The following is a 22,197-nucleotide window of genomic DNA, read 5'->3' as shown; positions in this document are numbered from 1 at the left end:
CCCTGAATTTTTTTCAGGCTTCTTTATTCCAATTGCTTAAATTGGAAATTCACTGCGACGATCATTTATCACTTTCATAACCAAAATTGTTAAGCGGCTTGTGAAAGTTGCGGTTTGTACGGTTTCACTTTTCTCTCAAGCTTTGTATGCCGGTTTTTCAACCAATTCATTCCTCCTATTCAACCAATCAAGACAGCCCATCAAGTGAAGAACTCAAGTTAATCGTAATTTGATTCACGCGACTTTTCCCGCGCTTTTGATCGGTGACCTGCTTCTTACTCGCGCTCTGATTGGTCTAGTGCACTTAAAGGTCACGCAACTTTTCCTGCGCCGTTCACTGGTTGCCTGCTATGAACTCGAGCTATGATTGGTTAGTACACTTTTCATTCTAGGCAATTTTCCGCGCTTTGGCTAAATTACCTGTTTTCAGTTCAAGTTCTAATTTTCTTGTACCGCTAATTGCCACCGTAGCGATTGGCTCTATGACTTACATACTTTAGTTTCATGATGGTCATTTCAAAAGGTTGTACTTGAACGTCGAATAAAGGGTGCTTTCATACGGTTTGTGCTAATACATACAGGCTTTTCCTCTTCTTTTTTCTTCGACAAAGATCCAAAGGTTGCTTCCACATCGTCATGGTCATCATCACCAAACAACCTAATATAAACACACAAACACATTGGTTAAGGGTTGCTCCAGGATGAATATGAACAGGCTAAAGGAACATGAGAATTCGGTGTCTTTTTACGGGATTACAGGTCACGAAGTCAAAAAAGTTAAGCATATCGATAAGGGATTTATTTTAGTTCTGTTCTGAGCCTCCACAGCAGAAGTGTTTCTTCTCGCCCCACTCTCTTCACGTGGTCTACAAAGTTGGAAAGTTTTGCGCACAAAAAGTGAGACTTTTGACGATAGACCCAGGGATAATTTGCACAACACGTATCATACAAAACGACAACTAGCAAACAAAATGCATAGTCTTTTTCGCAGTCGTTTTTGGATCTTTATGCAACATCTAAGCGTTTCTTAAAAACCCAAATAACGGATTTGAAGATCAGAAGCAAATAAGCAAATAATTCGAAAATGATGGATACAGCGAAAAGGAAGCATTCAGTAGCCAAGAATTGTACTCACGATTTAAGTTTATCTTCACTTATGGTGTTGTTCTGTGAAGTGTCCACTTGGGCTTCTGCAAAGTAAAACGAATTTGTTAGCTTAGTCGAGACACTATTTTGCAATTCATCCTAACGTTTTGCTCTTGTCAAACTTTAATACAGATTGCGCGCATGCATTGTCTATTTTGAAGTATACTGTACCTTTTGATCCTTGCTCCTCTTTTGGTTGCTGTTCTTTTTCTTCCGCTACAGCAACATTAAATGGTTCATCTTTACTTTCGTCCGGTACAGACTGCGCTAAATTCTCAGAGGCATCAGTTCTGTCTAATTCAGTTCTACTGTCCTCCTCATCTGCCTCCGCAGAAAGCTCTTCTAAAGAAGGTACATCTATTTGATTTCCTGGAAGCGAGTCAGTTTCCGAAGTATTATCTATATTGTCAATGTTTTCTTTGCTTTCTGGACCATTACTACTTTCTACTACACCATCATTTGAATCTTCTACAACCGCTTCAGATTCAACAGAATTATCATCTTGTTTACTCTCCACATCGGGTTTCAAATCCTCTGTTTCCTCCATCAGCTGTCCGTTCGTAGTTACTTCGTCTTTACCTTGTTCCGCATTCACTCCTGTTTCTTCTTTCTGTGAATTATCGCCTTCTGTTTCTTCCTCTGCAACCAAATTATTACTTTCCTTTCCGTCGTCTCCTTCATCTTCTTCGTCGACTTCGTCAACCCCTTGTTTAATTTCTTCGCGTTTCTCTTCTCCCCCTGACTCTTCTTCTTCTTCCTCCTCCTCCTCCTCTTCCTCCTCCTCCTCCTCCTCCTCTTCGCTCTCTTCTTTCCCGACTGCTTCTCCACTTACAAGTTTCTCTTCTTCTTTTTCCTTTACTTCTGCCTCTTCATCTTCATCTTCCTCTTCTGCCTCCGCTTCCTCCTCCTCCTCCTCCTCCTCCTCCTCCTCCTTCATCACTCTCCTCTTTCTCGACTGATTTTCCACTCACGAGTTTCATAGTCACCTCCTGTGTTATGGACAAAATTGCACACAACGTTTAGTGATCTTGGTTGAAATTTGTTACTAAAATACTACCTGCTCGTGAAAAGTTGAAGGTTCATAGCTGTACTTATAAACAAAGGGAAAACTAGATGGATCGTAATCTTAACAATCAAGAAAAGTGACAGTACCGATTTACACGGTACGATTTTGTCGTATGCGACAAACTTACGACACGCCTACGACAGTATAGCCCAGTCCCACGCAGTCGTTCTTAGGGGCGACCGTGTTTCTCGTGGGGAGGAGTGAAACACGATCGCCCCTAAGAACGACTGCGTGGAAGGCTAACGACAGTAGTAAGCGAGTCATGTAGGTTTGATTAACACGACACAATTCGTGTCGTAGGCCTGTCGTAAGCATGTCGCATGCGACAAATTGTACCGTGTAAATAGGCCTTAACAACCTTGGTACAAAACTGTAAGGGTTAGGTTTCATAAGTGACACAAGCAAGCACAAGAGTCCAAACGAAGATAAAAGAGATCAAAACATTTTGATCCTAGCTCGAGATCATGGTTATGCAACTAGTCACCTCTACTGCACGTTGTAATGTTTCTGAACATAAAAAATCTGCCTTTTTAGTGAGTTTGTTCGTACCTTGATGGTCTGGAGTACAACCTTCATGATGTCCGAGCCTGAGTAAGAGTCATCAGCCTCAAATTCATTCCTCAGCATATAAAACACAGTGTTCATTATACGCTTGACCTGCAAGATGCACATAATCATTACTGAATGTCACGCAAAAATAACGTACTGAACACACAGAATGCATTACTGTGTCACGCAATGGTTCCATTGATCTCATTCGGCCCGGTTTCGTTTTTGTCCACATGTATGCGTTTTTGTCAATGCGTTTTCGCCTATGATCCACACTACCAAAGCCTTTCTGCTTTCGATAAAAATGATAAGCATTTTCGAACAATTCAGTGTGGACGACAAGTGGAAATGCGTCAATGAAAAGGCGTTAGTATGGACAGAGCCAGAGTTTCATTTTACGTTCAGAGAGGGGGAAAAACGAAAGAATGTGCTCGTAACGAGAAAAGTTTAGGAAGTTTAGGACGGCAAATTATAAATTAGACAAGGATCAAGTTTTATTTTACTCTTTACTTTGCATTTTCCAATTTTGGTATTCCCACCTTACAACTGTCTAACAGACTTATGTGTTACTTCTTGAGGATAAAAGAACATATATAAAATCATCAACTAGGGGAAAGTCTCCTGATTTACGAACAAATTCTCATAAGTAAATAAATAAAATTCTTATTAAATAAATAAGAGCTAAAGAACTTTTCAATAATAATCAGTACATATAGAACAAGAACTGCAAGCAGTTTATAATCGTGCGGGTAATTTTTGACCACCCGACCTCTTTCAGTGCTTTGGCTTAAAGGCACGGCACCGCACAGTAAAATCTTTAGAAAAGCAGTCACTTGAGAAACACACAAGTCGTGTTTGCGTTAGTCACGGAGTGAACGTGACATGAATTTCCTTTACCACGTCATAGCCACATGCCTAGCCGGAAAAATGCCTGCTTACGCATGCAAATATTTATTTTGTTCCGAATGTTCAATAAAATAAACCCAAACCAGTTCATTTAAAAGAAAGCCAAATCACGCCAAAATAAAGAGTAGACTAAGGCCATCCCATTGTGTTTCTCCGTTTAGCGTCTTCCGACAAGCTTTTGGTAATTCCCCTGGCGCGATGACGTGTATCCCGTGCTTTGGCACATTCTTGCTGAGCTTGCAACTTACGTTTCGATAACGTTTCGATTCTCAAAATACCGTCAACTCAAAACAAAAATTGGGCTATCCAGAAAATAAGTCGTCGTTTTGCAATATTTAACACATTCCGGGTAATTTGTACGACTTGTACTCGCTCCGAGCCAAACGCTTGAGTAACACAACAATAAATATTTCACACAAACAGAGCGCAGAGTATTCAAACAGAAAATAGGTGAATGATTATTTATAGCTACAAGCGAGAGATCGCGTGACAGGGGTCTGACGTAGTGGTAGTTTCAAATAGCTTGGACATGTCCAAGCGGTCTTGGTTTTCGCTATGTGATTATATTCAGCCTTCTCTTCTTGTAAAATATTCTTTTAAAATTATACATTTCAGAGAGCAGAGTGTTCGTGTTAAACGCTAGTGATCGGCTGATTGCTATTAAATATTAAATCTTGCGTGACCGTGACAGAAGAGCCGGCTGGGCCGCGTGGGTCTGGATCGATTTACCGACAAAAAAAAAAAAAAAAAAATTCCGTGCAGATTATGAATCGGGCCCAGGCCCCGCCCGATTAATTAGAAACTCTGACTTACTTCATCTGTCACATTAACAGAGGGTTGTGTTTTGTTAGCGCCAGCCTGTTCTTTTCCTTCCTTCACACCTTTGTTATAAGCTTCTGAAACTGCAGATTCACGCTCCTACGCAAAAAAAAAAAGAGACAACTTTTAGGCATGCAGAAGGCTATATAACTGCTAAGGATAGCGGATACCAGTTTTTCAAAACGATAAGATATAGATACGATATTGGCCTTTTTCCTGAATATCGATATCGATATTGTGACGTGAATGACGTTTGGTAGGCCACTTCATTTGTTAGACCATACAAAGAACACGCCTGGGACTATAAAGATCATGAAAAAACGAAAATGTCCTGCGCAGCGTTAATTTAAATGAACACATTGGATTAAATGTAAAGTTTAACGCTGGAAAGTTCAATGTAAATACTAAACGTTTCGGCAGTGCTGCCTTCATCAGTAGTAGTAAAAAAGTGTCCTCAATATAATGATCCAGGGCGGAGAATTTACCCGGTGGAGGGGTCCACTTGCTGCGTTTGGGTTTCAATGATTCAAGAATATCTTCGATATGCGTACTTGGGAGGATAGTAGTGGAAGTAGAACCACCACTCTGATCGGGAGGTAATTCATCGTCGTCAGGCCTAGGGTTAGTAAGATTATTGCTGGTGATGTTACCGGCTGGGACTCAATTTCACCCTTTCCAGCGTTAAACTTTACATTTAATCCAACTATAAATATCATGATTGGCTTTATTGGTCTTTTTATTTTACAGTTGCATCAACATCGTGTAGACATCAAATCAGAGAAGTCGAAGAGTTCAATTTATTGACACGAACATGGTAATTTGTCACCCAGGCCTTGCTCAATATTAACTTTATAAACCTTAGCTGCTGACCAGATGACCGCAGTTTCAGGTCACGTGTGCAGTACCGAAAACGTATCGAAAGCACGATATTTTTTTAGCGAACATCGATATTTTCGGTCCATCCTTAGTAGGATCAGTCCATCCTTAGTTACTGTCGCCCTTTCCCCGCTTTGCAGAGCTATGGCGCTGGCTTATACGAAAAATACATAGCAAAGTTTTATTTACCTCCTCTGCGGATGCCAGTTGCTCTTCGTATTGTTCTTTCATTTTCATTGTTCTGGTGCGAACTTCTTGGTACTTTTTAAATAAGAAAAAAAGGAAAGAATAACACTTGTTAATACTGAAAATACTGGAAGCAGTAGTGCGATCGGTAGAAGACATTGGTTCTTAAAAAATCTTCTTTAAACACTGGTTAAGTTGGATTTTAAACAGATTCTACATGTACACAATCAAAATGGACATTCTTTGCTTCTAACCTTAGCTTGTAGGGCATCCAGTTCTTGTTGTGTTAATCGCAATGCTTGCATCTCAGAGTCCTTGTCACCTTGTGAAGTTTGAAGTCGCGTATACTGTTGAACAAAAAGTTAAAGGAAAACGTTGATTTTGAAATGATATTTTCTACTCTAGTTCAACTGATGCTAACTAATACAAACCTTTTCGCGTATTCCTTCAAGGTCTTCTAGTTTATCCTGGAGATCTTTAATCTTCTCGTCCTTTTCATTTTCGCTTGCTTTTAGTGTTGAACACTAAACATAAATAAAATATAAAGATCAGTTACCTTTAAGATCTTTTAACATAAAATCACAGAGTTTAAATGTTGCTGACTCCTTCTCCTCTTCTAATGATTTTGATTTGAAAGATGTTTACACTTTAGGTTATAATAATAATGATAATGAAAATGATATTGACAATAATAATTAAACAAAGTGTAAACAAGCAAGGGAAGAAGAAGAAAACGTGTCGAAAAAAGTAACAAACACACAGTATTACCTTTTCTTGAAGCTCTGCTAATTTCTTGACAGTCTCCTCTTTTTCATCCGAAACTTCCTGGAATCTTCTCTTCCATTTCTCCTCTGTCTGTGCAACCATTTTTTCTGCTTTCTCAGTCAATCTGGTTTCGAGTTCTGCCTCAGCCTGTGCAACCTATCATGGACAAAAGCATGAAAAATTCCCTCTCAATCTTCGTCCATCTTCCAGTTTACCCTTGTTGAGCTCCCGAAGACTTTCCGAAGAGTTTTCGATTCTTACTATCCAATCAGAATCCAGTCAGCGGAACAAGTGCCAGTTGATGGCGACATCACTTCTCCGAGAAGTGAATGAGCCCGCGGTTTTCGTCGCAAAGGTTGCTGAGCAACATGACGTATTTATACGCGCGATTGCTTTCGGAGTACTCATGATAGCCTGCGTTGCAGACGAACAAAACCCCGGTATAGTCCGGAGTTTCGTTCGTCTGCAACGCAGGCTATACTCGTGAGTGCTCACGCTAGTTTTTGATTGGATGAAATAATTCGGAAATTATTTGAGTGCTTGAACGAAGATTTACCAAAACCGGCACTTATCCCCCCCGACTGAATCAGTGCGTGCACTCTCACCAAAGTTTCCACAAGAGTAGTGTGTCGCGTGTTACACCAAAAAAATCTTAAGAGATTACTGATGAAACTTCTACAATAGATAGTCAACTACTCACCTGTTTTGCTGTGACTGATCCACTGCTCTGTTTTTCTTTTTTGTGCTTATCCTTCAAAAACTTTATTTCCTCCTAACAAAGGAAGTCAAACATATTTTTAATTCAAATAAAGCAAGCTCAGACAGAGAAAATCTTTCTGTTGGTTTTCCAAAACTTCTCAACAAAACAAAATCAACGGCATGAGCAATTTTCAGTGGCTTCTCTGGAATCTTAGCCTTCTAGATTAACTGGGTTTTGGAATTGTCATGCAACGTGAAACGAACGAGAGAGATGCCATAACAGGAACAAATGTTGACAGAAAAATGCAAGATTCTCTGCAACATTTGTAATGAAAAATGGAAGAAACTAAAGAAACACATTAACATACATTAACATTAACTTGCCTCCTGTTGTGATCTCAGTTCTTCTAGTTCCTCTTCAAACTTCTTCTTCTCTGCCGCATGTTTCTTTTTTCGTTCTCCAAGACTCTGAAAACACACAATGAGTTCTTAAAATAACTCCCTGACAACCGGCTCTTTGTAGGATTGTGTTTCTAAAAACACTTGTTTCGTCAATTTCAATTGTGTAGCTGACATTATTTCTAGAATACAACCATATAACTGGACAAGAATAAACAGATCCATCCCTTACCCTTTCCAAACTCTCTTTTTCGTGTTTTACGTCGTTCAGTTCTTCTTCAATGTGGTCCACTTTGCTCTCCAATCTTTTCCTGGTTTGTTTTTCTTCTTTAAGACTCTGCTTAAGTTTATCGCTTTGTTCTGCACTTTCTACAGGCACACACACAGAAGAACAGTTCAACGACTCAGGGAAATCACGTGTTCACTTGAAAATCTTGAGTTGGGTATTGTAGGTCATTGGTGTTTAGGTTATATCCCTTTCCAACCTAGGTTGACTTGTTTCAATCTGAAGATAACTTTCTTAAGCCCTGGTCAAACGGTAACCCAAGTGGGCGCAAGAAGTCGCAAGTTCAACTTGCGTACAGAAATGCGTTGGTTGGCCAAACGGACTCACAAGTTTACTCGCAAGTGCACGCGCTGCAATTCAGTACTTGAAGTAAACAGCAAGACTTGTGTTCACTTGCGTTGGGTGGCCAAACGGTGAAAAACTTACGTTGACTTGCGTGCAAATTTGATCTTGACCAAAGTGAACGCAAGTCATCGCAAGTCCTGGCCAAACGGAGAGAGGACCAAGGTGAACGCAAGTTGCGTCCACTTGCGTTATCGTTTGGCCAGGGCTTTACAATGACATAAGACATTTTCAATTCATTAAACGGAAATCCTAATAACTTAATTAAACTTTAAAAAAGCCTTTTCTTCAAGATTGAACAGATTAACCTCGATTGAAAACAGATTTTTAAAACCCGAAAACCAGTATGGCCAACAACATAATTACACAGTCATGTACATGTATTTGCAAAATTTCCCAGTTTTCACTAAGCAATTTTTAAAAAGAGAAAAACAAACAGCACATGGCCACACTTTAAGGTTGTGTTCACTAGTTTTCTTTAATAGTTTGAAACTACATCACACAAGCTCTAGGAAGGAATGGATTAAACCATAAGTAGACAGGTCCCTACCTGTATGTGAATCTTTAACATGTGTCAGCTCATTCCTGTATTTGTCAGCTTCGGATGTCACTTTGCTGAGCTGGCTGCTAAGTTCAGCCTCTTTCTGGCGTAGAGATGTGACCTCATTCTGAAGTGCTGCCAAGTGTGTCTTGGCGGTTGTCAGCTCACCGCTCATGGATATCTGTTGAACAGAAACGAAGACAACAAAGCAACTTAAGTGTGTAGTACAACGTAAAACTAAAAAGTGGATTACTGTGTGAATTATGTCTGTGGAATTTTAAATCGAAGTAAAACTATTTCCAGAAGTTTGTGGGAAACGATAGTGCCAAACGATAACAGGTCAAGTGAAATAAATAATTATTTTTGTGTACATAATATTTCATTCATTCTATGTTCTTTTGGCTCGTCACACAATCTTTCTCACACTTATCCTCCTCGCGTTTGGTTCGGTACTGAAGCATAGTAACTAACTTTGACATAAGGCATACTACAAGTAGGCCGACCATGTCGGTTTTTTTGCCACTGCCTGCTTACCTTGGGTCTATTTTACCTATAGGTCGAACGCACTCCCCTGATCTCTGATTACTACTAGTACGGTAGAATCCTAGACTGTTCACAGTCCCTATTTTTTTGTGAAGTCGTAGAAATCCTACCCACGGTTTTTTTGCACTCTTCCCAGTTTTCGCTCGCGTTCAGGAGCCAAGATGGCTGCTTGTCGAACGCAACAATCTATCTATACGACTTTGCAGAAAAATAGGGGACTGTGAACAGTCTAGTACAATTCCGATTTCTCGAAGCAATTTACGTTTCCCTTGGATAACTCTTCTCTGTAATTTTATCCCTGATTTCTCGAAGCAATTTTCGTCTCCTCTGGAGGTTCGAGAAATTGGGATTTTTCTTTAATAGAGCAGTTTTCAATTGAGTGTCAGCAAAGGAGACTTTTGTCTGATTGGTCAGTTTTTTGGCACCGCGAAACTATCACGTGTCCGATTTCTGCATATATGATTGGCTCATGGGTCGAGGATTCCCTGAGCTGTGAAGTGAGGAAAAATGGCGGCCGTTTGAAGGATGTCAGTTTCTTACAGTTCCTGACCGTTTTTAGCGATCGAGAAATCTTTTAGATTCGATTTCAAGTGAAACGTATTGTCTTCTGAGTTGTGCAGCATGGTGCAGCTTAACAGATCCATTCCAGTTTTTTAACAAGCAGAAATTGGCTTCGGGACACGATGCTTTCGCAAATTATAAATTTGCGTAAAAGGTGAGTTATTTCACATAAAAGACTTTTTGGATAGTGCAAACCGCCAGCCACCGGGTACGAAAAATTAATACGAAGGGTTAAAAATACATTTCGGCTTGGGCTTCGCATAAATATACGAATTAGCTTGTACCAGGTGACTGTTTTGTGCGATTTATAACCTCGCGTTTTGACAGCCGCGATTAGAAGACCTCGAAACATAAATTTTATCCAGTGGAAGTCAGCTTTAATCCAAAAGACGTTATAAACGTAAGATTGGGCATATTTTCAAGCCTTTTAATGAGCTATAAATGCATGAAATAATGATGGTTACCAATACTGCCGTATAATTGTTTGATAAATTTTATATAACGTTTTGTTATTGTCACGTCAATTCCTGCATGCAAGAGGCAGTGATCATCAGTTGGACCAATTTAATACATTGAATCATCAAGAGCAGGAAATAGCCATGTATAATAGGGATCATAAACTGTACTGGCATATATGTAGTATATTAAATGATTGATAAATTTGCCCAATTTTGCAAGAGTGGACAGGTGACTCTGTGGGTAATGTGCCAAAACAAACAAACCAATTCAATTGTCTAAAAATATAATTGTTGACGTCGGAAAATCAGTTATAAAAACATGGTTGTCTGAGAATTAGGCCCTTAAAATGAAATATTAACTAATTATGATGATAAACAAAAGACAAGAAAGCAAAAATCAAACAGCTTTGAAAGTTTTCATAAATGTAAAATAAATTCAAAGCTCAACAAGTTCATGTAGGATTTTTTAAAGCTCTGTGCCTCTGTGTCAAAGTTTTTAGTCAGTTTTTGTTGGTCAAAATGGTTTTCAGGTTGAATCTCTTTCCAGCCTTGGATACTTTGTTTTAAACTGAAGATAACAATTTATATTTTATTACTTTATATTTACAGGTTGTGCAGATGGCTAAATGGTAACAAAAAGACAGGGACTAGTATTCACTAACTGATGAGAATAAAATTTGATTTTTTTCAATCTCATTCTGACTGCTGATCATTTTGTTTCATACAAGTTACTGGGGAAAGTTCATTCCAGCCCAAACATCTTGACAGCCTCATGCAAAGTTCAGTGTGTTATATTTCAGGATATTTTTGTGCCACAAAATGTTTTGGTTGCTGTAAATGAATTCAATATACTCTGTGTCTTGGTAAAATAATAACAAAGGTGCTTAAAACACAAAATCAAACCATTCAAGTATAAGCAATTTGTCATCTATGGCATGCAACCAGGTTATTTCAGCTGCGATGACTGCATGCAGTTTGGGGTAGAGGGTAAGACATGTACAACAAAACAACATCTACAGCTTTTTAATTTATGCCATCTTTACCTGTTAGGTTTTTCTCAAAGGGTCGGAGTTCTAAAAAGAACCACTCTGTAGTACTTTGTGGAGAAAATTCCCTTATGGCTTGGAGTATTTTATCAAATGGCCTACTCTTGCTTAAAAAATAAAACTTGAAATATAGAGTGTTTTCATGGCAGCCATGTTGGAGGAATAAAAATGATGTTTTTTTCCCAAAGGAAAATCATTTTATTGTTTCACTCCACCAATATGGCCATCATGAACACACACTACACCTTCCACAGCAAGTAAAGAAGTCCATTGCATTTTGTGCTGAGGCAGAGTATAATCTTACAGTTTTAAAGATCTTTTCCAGCACTGACTTCAAACAAGGGGAATCTTGGTTTTAATTTGCAACTAATACTGTTAGGGTGACATTTTAAGAAATTGTTTACCACATTGTCACTGATCAGTTCCAAACTGAACCTGGCTTACAAAAATCTGGACCACTTAACACTGTGAACCTGTTATCATTGTTTTCACTTTTAAAACACATGTTTAAATATGAAAGATGATGTTCTAGACCTTATTTTGAGTGGAATATAATGGTAGTGACCTGTCATCTTACATGAATATTTCCATTATATGTTTATAAAGGCTGGCTGAATTTCAAAAGGATAGATATCACTACACTTTTCTATGATAATTATTGTTCACATGAAGGAGGAGAGAAGTCCAGAGGACTACCACTAAACCTGCCAGAAACTAGAGAGACAAGGAGTTTCTAATAATACCTCTCTTTATTGTTTATTATAGATACATGTATTAAGTCAATAAATACATTCTGAGAGTAAATTCTGCCATGTACTTTTGGTCCAGCTGCATCTGTGAAATAATAAATTTAAACGAAAAATACATCACCACAAAACTTTCAACAGTGCTAAAACATTAACTTAACAATAATAACGATACGCAATTTTGAAAAATGCAAGATGTGTTATTAACCGCAAAGCAAAATAGTTCTGTGCATTCGAGAGCCAGGGATGTCACGCCAACAGCGAAAGGAACGAATTTCGTTCGTATCAGATTTCTCTTCCAGCTGCATTTTAACCACCCGGTACAGTGTTTAAATGACTGATTTTTGCGTCAAAATGTTAAGGAAGAATTACAGACCCAGTGTTTTAAGCCGATTCCCATATCAAAATTTCGTTATCTTGATATTCAAAGAAATTATTGCCATTTCAAATTGAGACGGCCTTCAAAGCAGACCTGCGAGCGAATATCACCGAATCAAATGCTGACACATTTCTTTTGGTAAGGTCTATGTATACAAAATTTGGCAGACCTAAAGTTTAACTAATCTTCAACTAATCAGCAGCTTTTCTTTACCAATGGATAATATTTCCTGTTATTTTTAAAGGCTGACAAACTTGTACGTTTCTAAGCTGAATTTGAAAATTGAAATTGTACCACCAGGCACCCTTCCGACTAGGAGTAAACAGTGGTACACCTTAAAAATGTCCAAAACTCTGCCAACGTAAAGTATGGAAATGGAACAGCCACCAGCTGATGGGAATTCCCATATCACGAAGGGAACCAAAAGTCTCGGAGCAAAGGTTTCAAAATTTCGAAACAGTAAAAACTATAATTAAGTTTCATGAACACCATACTCTCTTCGACTGTCATCCTAATCCATTGTTTTAAAACAACGAATATAACAGTCAAAAGGAAAACGAGTCTTTAAGCAATAGGCTAGACGCTTCACCCACACAAAACCAAAAATTAAAGTAAAAGTTTTTGGCATTTGTCGAATGGCACTGTCATTTTGTGAGGACAAGGTACACACATTTACGTAATACTTGCGAGATCAATTAATTAAGCTTAACCTAAATTATACAAGCCAGTTAAAAGGTCAACTTACCCGAAAAACGGACTTCTCTTGGTTTAGTTTCAACCTGGCGTGGGAATTTCGTCTCGAGACATGATATACAGCGATAATCTTTCAACATTTTCCATCCACATAACGGCCATCTTGATTGTTGTGAACACGAGCAAGCGAACGACAATATCGCTTAAAACAAAATTTAGTTTCGATCCCAAACGAAGTGTTCTTACTTCAGCTTGAATTGCTCTTCTTATTGAAGCATTTACCGTATTTTTACGTCATATCTGCGCGGAATCCTTTCCTTTTAAAGTTGAAGTGTCAAACTCAACTCCTTCAAAAACAGCTTCCCGCGTCGTGAGAACAATTTTGAATTTATCTCGGAGATATTTCGGGCATGCGCAGACAATAGTCTCCTTTACTTTGAGTGTCGTAAAACCAAAACCAAAGTAATTACTCTGGCCAATCACAAAGAACACAGACAATCCAGTGAACCAATCAAAACTCCAAGCAAATACATGTAGCTGGCACGAAGCGCGGGAAAACGTGCGCGAGCGAGTCATGGTTGGCTTTGGTTTTAGTTCTGATTGGCTGAGAAAGTGGCGCGAGATTTTTGAGCCAATCACTAAGCGTAGCAATGCAAAACCAAAGCAAACGCAATTAACTTTCGACACTTAGAGCGGTTTTCATTTGAGTGTCGAAAGTAAATTGCGTTTGCTTTGGTTTTGCATTACTACGCTCAGTGATTGGCTCAAAAATCTCGCGCCACTTTCTCAGCCAATCAGAACTAAAACCAAAACCAATCGTGACTCGCCCGCGCTTCGTGCCGGCTACATGTATTTGCTTCGAGTTTTGATTGGTTCACTGGATTGTCTGTGTCCTTTGTGATTGGCCGGAGTAATTACTTTGGTTTTGGTTTTACGACACTCAATTGAAAACTGCTCTAAGTGAAAACCGCTCTATCTTAAGCAGTGGAATCCCAATTTCTCGAGCTCTGGATTTCTCCAACCTCCAGATAACTGAAACCAAAACTCGTTTCTCCTATTTTTCTTCACTCAGTCAAACACTGCAATTTTACCCCCGATTTTCGAACCAATTCTTGTTTCCCTTGGAGGATCGAGAAATCGCGACTCCCCTGTAACTTTTTTACACATGCGTGAAAAGCAAAGGACCATCAGATGTCCTACTGTGAAGTATACCACAAGGAAAACATGGAGTCAGCCAAATCAAACAGACATCTGTGCACAGATCTAAGAGTAAGTTCGTTTATATAATGTTTCTTCACCTATATGTTTCTTTTTGAATGAAGTCTAAGAACGTAGAAGATATTTTATTTTTCACCTTTTCTTGCTCTAGGGATAACACCCGTGCTTGTGACTGTGCCGTGTTCACTTGCAAAGAGTCACTTCTCTGTTCCAACATTGTGTTACTCTGTTCTACAAATCTGAAAATTACATTTCAGACATCAAACAGTTACTTAATAGTTGTAGTGAAGTTGATTAACACGTAAGGCATATTACAACACAATTTCCCCAGAATGAGATGTGCCTGAGAAAAAAATTATTGGCTTAATTTTTTTTTTTTTAATTTCAATGACACAGAGTAGCTGGAAAAAACATTTACCTCTGATTCTTTTGCAGTAAGTCAGATATTTTGTCATTAAGCAACTCAATCTTCTTGGACTTTTCCGCACCTTCAGCTTTCAATTTCTCGTTTTCCTAAAAGCAGAATATTGAAGCAAAAAGGGCAAGGAAATGTTAATACATTCTTGTATATAATGAGGTAATAGAATGCCTCAGCTAATGATGACTGACAAGCAGTTCTTTTCTAAGGAGTGGCCAGTGGCCCAAATCGGATCACCACACCGTAACGCTAACAATATGATTAAAATCTTTGTAACAAGTTACCTGCACTATTCTGTTGATGTTGTGAACTAAAACAGCAGCTTCCATCGCAGCTTGTGGATTGCCAAATGCACCAACACCCATCTGACCAACAGGGGTCAGTTGTCCAGCCAGTTGACCTGAGCTCTGGTGATAACGCTCAACCTACAATAAAGAAACAGAAAATGAGAGCAAAGGTGAAACTTTTAATTTACTTTCATTACGACATTCATCAATTAAGGTCCACTTAAATTTGCTGAAACATAAATTGAAGTTCATATGAGTCTACCTTTTATAAAGATTTGAGTGGCAGTAACACTGAACAATAAAATAATTATTGAGCTACACTGTACATATAGTAATGCTCAAAACCTGACTAAGTTGACAGTCTCGACTTGATCCTCAAAACTCAATTCTCCTGTCTCAAATTAAAGTTCAAGTGACTCGAATTTTGAGATTGACGATAGAGTCTCGAGGATTGAAAAACAAGGCATTCTCAAATTTGCAAACTCAAAAAGGATTTTGAGGAAACAAGAAATATTCCTTGGAGAAAGAACCATTGATAGCCATTCAAATGCGATGTACAGTTATTTCGTGTTTACTCACATTCAACAACTTGCGCAGTACTGTACAATGTAGGAAATGAGTGACTAGCATGGTAAACCAGACATTTGCTATGACACAATCATAAGGAAATCAATGCAGAGAAAATTTAAGCACAAAACAATGTGAAGTTTCCCGAGTGTACATCACCAGTAAATTTGCCTTAGTCCCTGAAAAAAAGAGCTGATGTAAGAGCAGCAAAAGCCTACAAGTCTTACCTTGTTTGACAGCTCGTCAATCTTGTCTGACAGCTTGCCAACAGACATACGTATCTCTCCCTGTTGTTGCCGGGTCTCTGCCATAAGCACAGGGACCATTGCATCATTAGCTGTGGGCTGTGGGGGTGGGGGTGGTACAGGTGGAGGTGGGGCTGAATATGGTGCAGTTATTATCTGTGGCTGAGGTGCCATCATTGGATAACCCATGCTGACGGGTGGCTAGAGAAACAAAAAAACATTTCATCAGCTAAAACAGGACATCTTTGCTTCCAGAAAAATAATACAAAAACATTTTCATCATGCAAAACAGAGAACAGGGTTGTCAGTGGGTTTTTGAGTAGCAGGTTCTATCCAAAAAGTAGGGGGGTACAAAACACTCAGAACTTGATAACACACACTGAGAACTGACCTACTAATATTCCGAGTAGCCGGTGTAGTATACAGAATAGCTGGTGAAATGCGCCGGTTGCCGGCTTATTTTGACAACCCTGAGAGAACTCCATAAGCTTGCTTATATATTGTACTTTATTAAGGCAATAATTAACTTGTAATTTAGTTCTACTTTTGAAATATTATGATTGTTGAAAGTTTCTGGCACGACCTTCAACAAACTCAGTACGACAAGAAATTAACAAGGTGTGCAGACATAAAACGCTGAAGAATTATCCATTTCTGAAACCAAGGAATATAAGCACAGCAAAAACAAAAACAAACAAACAAACAAACAAGAAAACTGAAATTCTGAAAGACCAGGCATTACTTCATACCTGTAATTAGGTTCTTATTATGAGTTTGCTCAACTCTAATGAGGAAATTAATCTGACCCTGCCATAAATTCGGTCTTAACAACTAATTATTTATTACAGGGCTGTCAACAAGACCCGGCTCCCACCAGAGTTACGGTGAATATTTTGTCAGGAATCTCCAGCTAAAATTCATGCAGTTCCGTATAAAGTGGGGATGTTTTCAGTTTCCTCTATTACTTCTCTGACTGGTACTACACAAGGTCAGCCATCTATTTCAAATCTCATTGAAAGCCCTGTTATTACTTCACTTGTTAAAACTGACCTGATACAGTGCGACTGACTGTTGTGGTGTGAACGCTGACTGCATCATTGGCTGTGGATTAATAACAGGCTGTTGCATTGGTTGTGTAGGAGGTGCTGGATTGTGAATTGGTTGATGAACTTCAGGATGGACTTGAGGTGCCGGCCTGGGAGGAGGGTGTGGTTTGGTTCGTACACTGGGATGCGGGTTGGAGCTAATAGGGGGTGGGCTTGTTGTGTTACTCTCTGTTCTCTCTCGTTCATGGGTCTCGGCACCAGGTGAAACTTCCTTTAAACAAAAAACAATTCAATTTATCTAAATTATTTGCTAGTAAATAATATATCTTTAATCTTATATAATTGCTAAAATTTTCCATCATTGTCAAAACAAAATACAAATTTGCTCTGGCCAAATCATGACATTGACAAGCCTTTTTTTGTACAATTAACTAGAAGGACAAGTTTTTAAATGTTTGGGGTGGGTGGGGGTGGGGTGAAACCCTAAGCACATATGTTGTAGGCCAAATTGGTTTTCAGGTCAAATCTGTTTCCAACCTATTTTAATCTGCTTCAGGCAGAAGAAAACACTTTTTTAGTCACTTGAAACAATTCAAAATCATTAAAAAGAAATGCAAATTAAATGAAAGTTGTTTTAAGCGATTCTAAAGAAGAGTGCGCACCCCGGCAGATTAACCAGAAAACAGATGTAACCTAAAAAACCAAATGACCTACTACAAAAAGATGGCAGAGCCAAAACAATAGTATACATATGTAGGTAGATGCATGAACTCAGTGTTAAAAGTATAGAATAAGCTGCCTTCAAGTAAGACCAATATAATGTACACACTGACTGCCTCTATTAACACAAAGTTATTTTCTGCTTTTTAAGTGATCAGGGATGTAAATAGTAGGCAGAAGGCGGAAAAAATAACCACCTGAGGATTTGATTTTTCTGGCTAAATGATTGTGTCTGGTTGGATCTTTCTATGTGATCAAGAAAATTTGGATCAATTTAGGTTTCTGGGAAACTGCTCACCTACCCCCTCCCCAAACCTAACATTAACCCTTACTTATCGCTTTGGGCAAAATGTTAGGTTTGGGGAAGGGTAGGTGAGCAGTTTCCCAGAAACCTAAATTGATCCGAAAATTTTGTCTGTTGGAAATCTTAGCTACATCCCTGTTGATTCACTGCAAGTACCTGTTCAGGTTCTTCCATGTCATCATTTTCAGGTTCAGCTGCCACAGCTCCAGGTAAACTTAATGGATTTTTTCCCATCTTGGACATTCTAGCAAGTAAGCGAGCCTTGTCTGTGCCTTTCCCAGGAGACTGATCAAAATAACAAGTAGAGCAAGATTATCAAATTTCTGTTATTGACTTCTCTTCTATTTATTATTAGTGTATGACTAATGTGTGGAAAATGTCCATACTCCACTCACAGAAGGGATTGGAAATTCCTGGGAGCGGGAGGGGTCTCAAAGGCCAAAAACTTGAAGGAAATGTATGAAACTTAATTGGAATTTCCAGAGGGGTTGGGGGAGAGGTCCTTAGGTAATTCATTAACCACACAAACAAACATCCCCCTGTACAGTTATTTTTGGTGTATCAGCATACTTAGTTACTGTTAGATGCAGAAAATTAGAGATTTTGTTATAAACTTCCTTTAAGAAAATACACTACAGTTTAGATGTGGCTAAATTTAAGTTAGGCTACGTTAGAATTGAGCAAATGCTGGTCAGCAGCAATGGTGGGACCAGTAGTCACACTCTGAAGTGACATACAGGATTTCGCAGCCAGCTGGGTGAGGTCGTGCAGTTGTTTCAAGCTCTGAAATGTGTTTTAGTGCTACAGTTTGCCCCCCTCACCCTCCCTCCCTCATTCATGGACTTTGTAAGTATAGGGGTTGGTAACATCTCCACTGATCTTTTCAGTGTGATGGTGCCTGGTAGTGGTGGCCACCCCGGGGTAGCCATGGGTACCTGTGTGCCCTACTTGAGGCTCATAATTATTTTGCCTGGAAACGCCACCCTCTTTCATAGGAACCTTCCCCAAGCTCATCTATCAGCGATGAGTTTAATATAATTTTACATCCTCACCTGTGAGAGTTGTTCTGTGATAGATGCGGTTCTACCCTTGATGCCACTGTCAGCAGGCACACTGCAGAATAAAGATAGTTTCAGTGCTGATGAATGACCAAAAGAAAACATATAAAAACAGCTGATGCTTTTAATAATTTAATTTCTTTTAAAAAAAGACAGTGACAAATATCCAGGACCTCTCTGTAAACCAAGTCAGTGAGTGGAGCCTCCAATCAACAGATTGCTTGTTTTTGACATTATTCTCATGCACAGAAGGTGATAATTTACTGGTCTTACTATCCTTGATTGCTACAATTGTTATATGGTTTCACTGTTTGTTTGTTTATCTAATGATCTGCCCAAAACACAAGTGTAATATAACAGGACATGAGGTACTTGATTCAGAAGAACTACACAGATCTGCATGTATGGACAGTTTGAAACTTAACACAATTACAGTCGAACTTCTTTAAATATACGGACACCAAAGGGATAGGGAAGCAGGGATCGAGACTAACGGTAGCCAACTAGCCAAAGGCTACTAAAAATGCAGTTTTGGCTAGTAGGTTTTGGCCTTTCACTAGCCAAAATGGCTAGTGAAAAAATCAGGCATTAGTGGCAAGAAACCGCATTTATTAAAATCGTCTCTCAGAGAATATAACTAACAAGTAAACTGTTGACATTATATAATGTGAAGCTGTAAACAATCTAGTTGACAAAAACGCATGTACATACAACTGTACATTTTTTATAGTGAAGAACAAAGCCCAATTTTGTAAGAAAAACATCATGAAGATTTAAGGATCATTTTACGGCTCAATGTTTGAACATTATCGCACATTGTTTTCACCCCCCCCCCCCCCCCCCCTTAAAAGAAGAACTATGCTTAAAAATTGTGGTTAGTAGAAAATAAGTTTTGGCTAATGAAATCAAAGATGTCACTAGCCACTTGGCTAGTTAGCAAAAAAGTTAAGTCTCGAGCCCTGTTTGTTTTGGACCAAGGGAACTGTCCATAATAGAGAGGTGTCCATATTATAGAGGTGCATATAAGGAGACGTTCGACTGTATTAAATATTGAATATTCGATGAAAAGTGTAACAGATGCTAGTTAAGACTTGCAACTGTGTGTTAATATTTTACTTAAGTAGTAGATGGGTCAAGTTAAAGACAGATTAAACCTCAATAAAAAATAAAAAATATATAGTGAACAGATTCATAAAAAAAATACACATTTGCACAAGTTCCATATAATGCCATTATCCCAGCCCTGTTGAAATCATTGCACTTACTTACCCTAGCTGTGAGACTGAGTCTGTGGACCTTTTTCTTGTACCAGACGGCTCAGACAAAATGTCAGGCAGTCGATCTGTGTTTTGAGGAGCAGCAGGTTCCTGGACTGTCACTGGAGAGTCTGAAGTTGTCTCTCTGTTGGACTTTATCTGTTAATAAAATCACCTAAATTCAACCTTTTATGTAAAGGCAACAGACGAGCTTGATGCACAGTAATTCCACCATTAATTTGTAATTCAATCTATGGGCATGTACATACCCTTAGAACTTCAACTTCAAACAAGAGTGAGGAGTTAGGAGGAACTCTGGAGGGCACACCCTGTTAAAGAAATAGACAATTAGTAAGTAAGTAACTGGATCGTACTTTATTACAGTCAAGCTTTGGCTAATGGCTACCTCTTTAAACAACCAAAGATTTTTTTTTGGTTGAACAATTGCCTATCCAATCTGTCTTCTGTTACTGAAACCTCCTTGCAGCAGTTACATAAGAAAAACAGCCAGTTCATCTATCCCTAGGATGGCTATTGTTAAGAGTGGTTCAACAAGAGCTGTACAGTCTATAAGACTGTGCCAATTGCTGTATTTCCTACCTTTTCTCCATATGCCAGAGCTGAAGGAATAGCTATTATCCTCTTTCCACCTTTCTTCATGCCTATTACTCCCTGTTCCCATCCCTTGGAAAAAATGTTTTAGAAATTTAAAAGGGTTAACTTCATTTTAAATAACATACACAGTTAAACCACTGCTAATGAACACCCCAGGGGGGTACTCGGGATTTCAAAGACGGGGATGATGGAATGGAAACGAAAATCAAGACCCAAAAAAATCCCTAGGGCTTCCAACAAAACCCAAAAAATCCCTGGAACAAAAACCAACCCCAAAAAAATCCCATGCCAAATTTCTGGCCCATGAAATTTTTCAGAAAGGGGGAATGATCTGAAGATATAACACAAAAAAAACATTAGAAACACGTTCAGTATTTGTACTTTATTCGCAGAATTATGTTGTCAAGGCACTACCATGAATTTTGAGATTGTTTTTAATACCCCAAAAAATCCCTATTTAAATCAAGCCACCCAAAAAAATACTTGCCAAATTTTCCGGAATCCTGGAATCGAAAATTTTAAACCCAAAAAAATCCTTCGATCATCCCGGTCACTTTTAATCCCGAGTACCACCCCCCCCCCCCCCTGGGACGAACGCCTCCCGTAAGCAGACACTTTGTCAGGCCCCAGCCATACGTACATACACTACATTTTTAACCTCCTATAAAGAGACACCTCTCCTAAGTGGACACTTTCAGGTCTGCTTAAGGGGAGTTCAACTGTAGTACTAACAGTGACAAAATAATAAAAATGAACATAAAATGTTCTGCAAAAAAAATGTTCAAGATAAACTTGGATTAATAAAAAGATTGAAATAGACTAATAGACAGACAGATTGGTGGAGAGGGATGTACTGTACAGGCCCACTTCAATTGGTCAGTGGACCAAATGATGGATGAATAAATAAAAATAATAAGCATTATTTTGATTATTTAAATCAAATGTGCTATTACCTTGATAACCTTTCCTTTTCCTGTTTTAAATTTAAATGTTTTGTCTGTCTCAGTGTTGCCATCAAACACCTGGAAAACAAAGCACATATTTAACAACATGATAGTGTACCAAAAATTCCTTTATAGAATATTCAGCAAATGTTCCACCTAACAGTGAAAACATTAATTTTCTGGCTTACTTTTCCAAAATTATTATTTGCCCACAACCATCCTGTATACTTCACTTCCAATGCATCTCCCATTTCAATAGCCTGAATTAGAAAGGAAGAAAAAAAGTAATTTATACGTCTATTTTAATAAAAAAAAAAGCAATAGGCCTCAGTATTGGAAAACAGATTAATTGAAAAATAATTTGATCAACAAATAACTGTTCATTTTTTTATGTACAAGTAGAAACTATTTAGATGTCTGATGAAGAGACCTCCATGCCAGACCTCCATGTCCTCAGTACAAAAAATCACTTGGTCACTGAGAGACAACTGTGTACATCCATAATACAGACTG

The 22,197-nt window shown here is 38.6% G+C and overlaps 1 protein-coding gene across 1 annotated transcript in view; it reads right to left on the bottom strand.

Moving 5' to 3' along the window:
* The window catches only part of LOC144630010 (FK506-binding protein 15-like), a 34,283-nt gene that overhangs the window by 1,609 nt on the left and 10,477 nt on the right, over positions 1 to 22,197 (bottom strand). The window contains 26 exon segments of the mRNA XM_078488285.1: positions 580 to 658; positions 1,136 to 1,190; positions 1,318 to 2,078; positions 2,080 to 2,135; positions 2,762 to 2,869; positions 4,481 to 4,585; positions 5,552 to 5,623; positions 5,803 to 5,895; positions 5,980 to 6,072; positions 6,317 to 6,469; positions 7,014 to 7,085; positions 7,397 to 7,480; positions 7,644 to 7,780; positions 8,590 to 8,761; positions 14,361 to 14,463; positions 14,643 to 14,737; positions 14,927 to 15,067; positions 15,724 to 15,942; positions 16,792 to 17,058; positions 17,968 to 18,096; positions 18,864 to 18,924; positions 20,139 to 20,284; positions 20,395 to 20,454; positions 20,726 to 20,809; positions 21,694 to 21,762; positions 21,873 to 21,944. Coding sequence (XP_078344411.1) covers positions 580 to 658; positions 1,136 to 1,190; positions 1,318 to 2,078; positions 2,080 to 2,135; positions 2,762 to 2,869; positions 4,481 to 4,585; positions 5,552 to 5,623; positions 5,803 to 5,895; positions 5,980 to 6,072; positions 6,317 to 6,469; positions 7,014 to 7,085; positions 7,397 to 7,480; positions 7,644 to 7,780; positions 8,590 to 8,761; positions 14,361 to 14,463; positions 14,643 to 14,737; positions 14,927 to 15,067; positions 15,724 to 15,942; positions 16,792 to 17,058; positions 17,968 to 18,096; positions 18,864 to 18,924; positions 20,139 to 20,284; positions 20,395 to 20,454; positions 20,726 to 20,809; positions 21,694 to 21,762; positions 21,873 to 21,944 — 3,486 coding nt within the window.

This window comes from Oculina patagonica, chromosome 1, assembly GCF_052425735.1.
Source record: "Oculina patagonica isolate OP01 chromosome 1, crgOcupat, whole genome shotgun sequence".
Lineage (NCBI taxonomy): Eukaryota > Metazoa > Cnidaria > Anthozoa > Scleractinia > Oculinidae > Oculina > Oculina patagonica.
Note: the sequence above shows the minus strand (reverse complement) of the source record. Positions and strands in the feature narration are given on the sequence as shown.